Raw genomic sequence first — 7,488 nt, 5'->3', positions numbered from 1 at the left:
TGCATATTCACCGCAATAAAAAAGTGAGTGTGGGAAAACTCAGACATTGCCAATCATTATTGCTAGCAATGCATTGTATCTAAACAAATAAAAACACTATCAGGACAGCTAAATCTACCTAAGTGGCAAGATAAAATCTATAATATTAATACACTCCCAGTTTCAAGATCCTGCGTATTTTGTTTACTAGTTGCACACAGAAGACATCCCGCAAGAGAATACCATGCTTTAGTTGAGTTCCTCTTGAAGAAATAGTAGATATGATAGTAGATTTAAGTTTTTCAAATCAGCCATTGGGAGAAATAGTAGATATGATCACCGCTGTATTAAGAGAGATGATAAACTATATGTGAAAGCTAGAACTACAAGTTGTATTAAGAGAGATGATAAACTATAAGCTAGAACTACAAGTTTTAACAAATGAGTTATCTTCTACTATTCGCATCTTCTGATCAAGCATTATGTACCTAGTCAATAAAATGAATGTAGGAAGGGATCCAACATCAACACTGTTTGCCAACTGCACATCCTCATCTGTTCGGCGCCTGATGAATACTGGCTTTCCACGCCACTTAACAGTGACAGTAGTGCCTGGTTCAATGCTGGAGAGATCAACTTCAAGTGAAGCCATAGCAAGAACATCCTTACTTGCCGACATGCCGAGGACAAGCTTGAGGACAAGAAGACGGATCACAGAAGCATAAGCAAACCTTCCACCTGTTAGGACAAAGTATGCAAATGCTCTCTTGCTTGGGTCACCAGGAGGAAAACGTTCATGGTTGTACTCATCATATACAATCTTAGAAGATGGATTTTTAACAGCTGTAACAGTTGCGGGGATGTCCGGAAGAATGCTGTTTTCTTTTGCATGGATCAGTGATTCACTAGCAAAACCTGAATGCAATCAAATTTAATTAATTATTAATTAATGCTGTAATCCAAAAGAAATTAAAATTAATGGAGTTATATCTAATGGGATAAAAATAATAAATCAATTGAAGAGAAAGCAAGTCTCATACTAAAACACAACCCAAGAATAACATATGCCCAATTACAAACTAAAAATCCAGGCCCCAGAAATAGCCTAATAAGCATATGCAAATCAATTATAGAGCTAATGATACAGAGTATAAACTAGAGGTAAATCATAAAATGGAACAGAGATATATCTTACAGCATATACATACAACAATTACATGAATAATCAATTACCTAAAATGATATTTTGAGTCAATCCAACTTATCAATTCAAAGACAATTTACCATATTTGCAGTTTGTATTAAAATTGCAACTAGAATCATAAGCTCAAAACATTCTACGCTGTAATTTCATCTGACAAAGTATGACTATTATCATAAATATGATTCAAACATATCAGCAGTAACTAACTACATATTGTAGTTTATATTCATACCACCAGAAAATAAAGCCCCACCACTAGAATCTTTAATAAATTCCTAAATGAATAACACAACAATTAGTTTTTACCACTATGCATACAGAGTAGTATTTCCTCCGTTCCTAGATACATATATTTTAAAGTTGTTTTGCACAAATCAATATATAACTTTTATTAATAAGAAAATTTCAAATACGCTCGCACCTACTTTTCACTGGTCTACTCAACCATTTAGTTATAGTAAAAATGAAATTTGAAAACGGCAGATATAACTCTAAACAAATTTATACTAAAAAATAACCAAAACAAAAAGCAAGGGGGAGTATAAATCTGTCAACTATCAAGTTTTACCTTCCTGTTTTAATACAGCAGTCAAACAGAAACTAAACATCGTGATGAATTTTACATCCAACATAATGAACTACAATTCCCTAGACAAAAAACATTTTATCAAAATCCAGGGATTAAAAAAGGTCAGAGACCATGATTTGGGTTGCAACATTAAGGTTTCTTATGTCTCCACAGTCGCAACTCTCTGCAATATCATTGATTTTGATGATTGCAATTCAAAAGCTTATATAAAACATTTAACTGTATCTTCTTCCGAAATCAAACTTCTGATCAAGCATTATATACCTAGTCAATAAAATGAATGTAGGAGGGAACAGAACTAACCAGCATAACCATGAAAGCATCGACATTGTCCCAACTCTTGATTACAAACTCCCAGACCACTGCAGTCATTTTTGCACTCATTTCCACCTATTATCTGTAACCATTCATGTTACAAAGCAGAGAAAAATCACTGTTGGTAACCACAAATTAACTCAATGCCAATAACAATCATAAAACTTCACCATAAATTTCTGAAATAACAACTTGGAAAATCACTTGTCTCACCTCAGAAACGTTGATTTCCTTTGTAACAGAATCACAACCTGCAAGCCACCGACCAATCTCATCCTTCCACAGCGCACCCTTATAAGCAACCGAACCGTGCAAATCACCCGGGAACCGAATCTTCAAATCAATCGCAGGTTCATCCCAACCACGCTTACTAAACAACTCCACCGATGCATTACTCGAAACACATGAATTTGAAGCTAACTTAAAATAATCTAAAGACGGCGTCAACGGAAACAAGAACAAATGAACTACAGAAGCCAATGCCAAAACCGAAGCATATAAATTCAAGATACAGTAATGCAACCTTGTAATCATGCGGACAGAGGTTAAATTCTATAAATTGTAATATGTAAAGTTCAGGTATTCAGTCGAACTTCATTAACATACAAAATTATCCGACTTTTCATGCAAATAAGTCCAAAATACCCAGATTAGTCTGCTAGACTTAGCTTAATAAATTATTCCCTCTGTCCTGTTCTTTGATCCCTTAAGGAATGATGGGCACATACATTGTGAAATAATAGATTTAGACATATATAGACTCATTTACCCTTAATTTATTTATTGTATGAGTTTGATTTTTGTAATGATACAAGGAGAAAAACATGCTTGATTGTATCTTGGTTTCATAAAGCAAACAAAGTTTTGGGAAAGAAATAAAAAGCTTAAACAACCAAAGATTAGGAATGCAAGGAGTAGTTATTGTGCACATGGAGTTCACACAAGATTAAAAACACGACAAAACCATGCAGTTGAAGGAGCTAAGAAAATGCAAGATGAAAAACATAAAAGGAAAAAGAAGAATAAACGACGGATCATACTTAACAAGAGAACAATAATGCATAGAACACTAACAAATGTAAGGGAAAGCAAATAACTCAATTTCTCAACATACATTAAGCCCAAGTTTGTCTTTTTCTATTCAATACTTGTTGATACCTGGAATAAAATATGAAAAATGTAACTCCAAACGGGTGCAATTTGATTCTTTTGTATGCTATTGTGAGAATCAGCTAGGCGTTCCGTTCTAGATACATTTGTGGCATCCTGGTTTAAGAGAGGCAATTCTGGACCTTGCTCTGCATCAATTCTAGTAATATTATCATTAATATTGGCGTCTGTTGATTTTCTATACATATAACACCCATAAACTGATAGCACTGATCCACACTACAAAAAGAAAGTTCAAATTGTGAGACATAAATAATTCAAGACATAACCACTAACCATTCTTTCAGTTCTAACTGATGCTCTGCTATTGTCCCTCAGAGGAGGAATATTTCTAGACCCTCTTGTATCAGAACTAGGTCTGCCATTTCTGGTGCCAGAATTCAATTTTTCTATCAAGACTTGAAACAACAACACAGGGGATGCGAGCATTATAAACTGCTTCCAACCAGTCTTCCAGACCCTCCATTGGTTTTTCAAGCTAGACAAAATTATATGCAATATATATCAAGATTATGCCATTACAACACTATATAATAGCCACCAAAACAAATCAAGGAAACACCTTACTTCAGAATATTATCATAAAATATTTGAGAAAATCTCAACTTCAGATTATCCAGCTCATTTTCTTCTTTGTCAGGGAGAAAATGTCAAGAAAAAGTCAACTAACCCTATTTAGTACATGATCAACACCTGTACGACACATTAACCTTTCAATTTCACTAGCTTTAGGGATATCCTTTCCTGCATAGAAATGTTATACATTAACCTTTCAATCCTTTTATGTCCTACAAACTCAATCAAAATGATTGACATACCCTCTTCAAAAGCCAGCTGCTCCCATGTCTTCCTCTTGAGAGCTCGAGTATCAGCCTGAAACATATTACATTAATTTAACAGATAGTAATTAATTTAAACTGAGTAGATGCATGATATTATAATCTGCAGTTGTGTTAATATGAAAATCAATTAAGCTACGTGTTATTTTCTCTTTTCAATCCTAGTATACTATTAAAGAGGTATATTGTTTCATACCAATGACTAACAAGTTGGTGATAGCCACCATCATGAGCAAGGACATCAAGAGGTATACTGAGTGAATGTTGTGAAATGAGTTACGGAGATTTGGGTTTCGATGAATCTGGGAATGAACAATTTCAATTATGGTAATGAAAATTTTCAATTCAATGTAGTAATTTTTTAATATGTTTAGATTATTTTATTCAGCTAAAAAGTTTGGATTTTTTCCCGAGAACTTGGAATTTGCAATTTTAAAAACTTTGCTTACTGCCATGATAACTATAACATTGAATCTTATGTTTTAATTAATTAGGATCAATAAAGAGAATATGAATTAAAAGTAAAATATCATGATATAAGGGAACTTAACTAGTAGATACCTATTCTTAAAATCTTTTTTTAATTTGATGAAATTCTAGGAATAATTTTTTTACTTTTTTTTTTTTTGTAAATGGATAAGGGAATATATATCTATGGGAATGAAAATTGAGGTGAGAGAGTAAGTGGCATCCGCTATTGTGAAAAACTATGGTTTTCTTTTTAGAGTTTTGTATATCTTTTTTTCTTGTATAGATTTTGTTTTGCTTTTTGGGCCTATAAAAGGCAATTTCTCATTTTCAAGTGTCATCCACAAACTCACAAGTCACAAACCAATACCTCCATTGTGAGAGTTTGTGAGTGTGTCTTCTCTTGTGTGTAAAGCTTATTACAACAAAGACACACTAAGTAAGATATGGCAGAAACATGTGACAAAATGATCAAGGGGTGACACGACTTGAAGCCTTACCTTTCTATGGTGTCCCTTCAATTTGATATTGGGTGGAAGTTTAGGTTAACCACACACACACGAAACTGTTTTGTACACCAATTTGTGCACATTCATGCAAGTTACTGCAGAACTATGAAGACACCGGAAACACAATACCGACACTGACACATCGACATCGTTAATAACTTGAAAAAATATATAAATTAAACGCAATCACAAGTGTCGACACTGTCGGTGTCGGTGCTACAAAGTTGCGGAACATAAAAAAGTACATCACTGTTACTTCACACAGGCACTAAATTGAATCAAACAGAAGCAACAGATAAGTATTTGAAGCAGTAACAGTTACCATTTTGGGATTTTGATAAGCAATCTTGTCACAAACTGTACATATAGCCCTCAATTTTTCTTCACCGTCAGGTACATCATGTTTAGTTGAACTACCACACCACTGACAGAACTTGATACTCCGAACATTTCCCTACATTATCAATTACCATCAATATAGGTCAAAAACTCTCAAGATTCTGATGCTGTTACGCGAAAACCATAATAATAGACGGAATTGAAGATTATTGGAGACGGGAAGAGAGAGCTTACAGAAGATTGAACTCCTCACTGCAAGTTTCTTTCTGTGCATAAACCTGACAATTATACACTCATTAACAAACCAACCTTATACCTTCTTCCATCATAAAAAAATATGAAACTCCATCAATATAACCTATCTCATCAAACATTTAAAATAAATAATCAAGCTCAAATACTAACTGTGCATAAAAGAATGTGAATGTGACGAAGAATGGATATACCTCCGGTTTTTTGAAATCCGAAATGGTAAGTGGTGGCAAAGAGTCGAGGATCGACGCAATAAACAGGCAAGATAGTTTGAGAAGAAAGCCAAGATTTGTAGAGAGCTTCATTATCCAAAACTCTGAGATCGTTTCTAAACCAGACAATTGATGTCCCTTTACCACTCCTCTTGGTGCTATTGGAACTGTATCTTTGAAATGTTAGGTTCGCGGTACGTTCCATTTCATTGGAGTCTTGTTGTGGTACGTGCTGCATAAGGAAGAAGATGCTGCTGAGCTGGTGGCGGTGCTTGAGTTCATGGTGATAATTGAGAAGTGATGTCGTGTTGTTGGATTTGAGAGAAGTGGGGATAGAGTGGATTGGGATGAAATGAATTTGGTGGTTGTTGGGGAAAGAAATGGAAGTGTTATGAAGAGGGAAATGGCCATGTGCGAAGGAAGGAGGTTGATTGGGTTTTTGCAGAGAAAGGTTTTGAGGAAGAAAGACACTCTTCCTCCATTGTTTGGCTGCAAAATAGCAAACCATATACCATAAGACCTGCTTCTGAAAATGAGTAATATACATTCTGTCTGTCTAATACCCCTTAACATAATAACAATAAACTAAAAGACTATAGAAGCAAAAGCAGCATGACGCCTTTACAAACCCATCATTCGACAAAATCAAAACGCCGTGACAATCATGTGGCAACAAGATCATGTTACCGGAAACAATAAATGTAATACTTACTCTTTCACGATCCAGAAGATACGCAGGAACAGCTCCATCCTGGACATTATCACCAGCCTTACACCTAGTTGTTGATTCCTCATGCATGGCCAAACTGCTCACATACAAGATTGAAATCAATCTCTCTTACATTTCACCAACAAAACCATATCAATGAAAACCTAGTGCACTAATTATTATCTAACATCGACAATGTGACCAACACAATGAACATAACAACAATGAAACTCACGTCTTCCTCATCTGTGCTTTTTGCGTATAATTTTTCTTGGCAATCATCTTACCCTTAATACCCAAACTCTGTTGCATTCAAATTAAACAGAAACACAATTAGATTTATGCAACATACAATTACAAATACATAACTTGTTTGAATAAAAGTAATTTGAATTAAACCTTCTGGGCGTTTTCAGAGTGCTTGTGAGCTTGACGAGCCTTTAACTTGCGCTGTCTCACATCGTGATCGAAACAGAGGCCATAATCTCTTTTGTTCCAAACCCTAATTCTTCATCTACAAATGTCGTTCAAAGTATAAAACCCTAAGTATTCCTTACCAATGTCGTCACTGCAAAATGATTTCCTCTCAACTTCGTTATTGTCACTGCGATAGTTTCCTCTCAGCTTCGTTGTCGTAACTATTTCGGTGAAATGAGAGTGAGCGAAGAAGAGAGCTTCGTTTTCAGTGAGAGAAAGGTGTTGTCACAGCAAGTTGAAGGGTATCATTCGACCCAGTGTGGTTTAGAGAAAGGATTTCGTAAAGTCTGAAATCAAACTTTGCAGAAACCCGAAATCAACCTCTTTTCCAATCAAATTTCGCTGAAACACGAAATCACCACTGCCATTGCGTTCAAAATGAGTTTCGTGAAATAAGTTTTCTAAAAGAGTTGAAAATGAGTTTCT

The 7,488-nt window shown here is 34.9% G+C and overlaps 1 protein-coding gene across 7 annotated transcripts; it reads right to left on the bottom strand.

Annotated features, from left to right (window-relative positions):
• Positions 1 to 271: 271 nt before the first annotated feature.
• LOC131631256 (cytochrome b-c1 complex subunit Rieske-2, mitochondrial-like) lies at positions 272 to 7,488 on the bottom strand. Of its 7 annotated transcripts, none has more exons than XM_058902096.1 (12): positions 6,985 to 7,488; positions 6,821 to 6,888; positions 6,589 to 6,682; positions 5,859 to 6,365; positions 5,647 to 5,690; positions 5,396 to 5,527; positions 4,076 to 4,130; positions 3,825 to 4,001; positions 2,301 to 3,735; positions 2,076 to 2,169; positions 468 to 894; positions 272 to 321 (listed from the first exon to the last, which is right to left on the bottom strand). In XM_058902096.1, the coding sequence occupies exons 9-12, from the start codon at positions 2,619 to 2,621 to the stop codon at positions 282 to 284; spliced, it is 882 nt and encodes a 293-aa protein (XP_058758079.1). In that variant the 5' UTR covers positions 2,622 to 3,735; positions 3,825 to 4,001; positions 4,076 to 4,130; positions 5,396 to 5,527; positions 5,647 to 5,690; positions 5,859 to 6,365; positions 6,589 to 6,682; positions 6,821 to 6,888; positions 6,985 to 7,488; the 3' UTR covers positions 272 to 281. The 7 variants fall into 7 exon arrangements, with proteins under 7 accessions (XP_058758079.1, XP_058758051.1, XP_058758043.1 ...); XM_058902068.1 differs by having other exon boundaries at positions 272 to 894; positions 2,301 to 3,396; positions 3,534 to 3,735; XM_058902060.1 differs by having other exon boundaries at positions 272 to 894; positions 2,301 to 3,385; positions 3,534 to 3,735.

The sequence above is a fragment of the Vicia villosa genome, linkage group LG1 (assembly GCF_029867415.1).
Source record: "Vicia villosa cultivar HV-30 ecotype Madison, WI linkage group LG1, Vvil1.0, whole genome shotgun sequence".
Taxonomy (NCBI): domain Eukaryota; kingdom Viridiplantae; phylum Streptophyta; class Magnoliopsida; order Fabales; family Fabaceae; genus Vicia; species Vicia villosa.
This window is presented reverse-complemented; position numbering and strand designations above follow the sequence as displayed.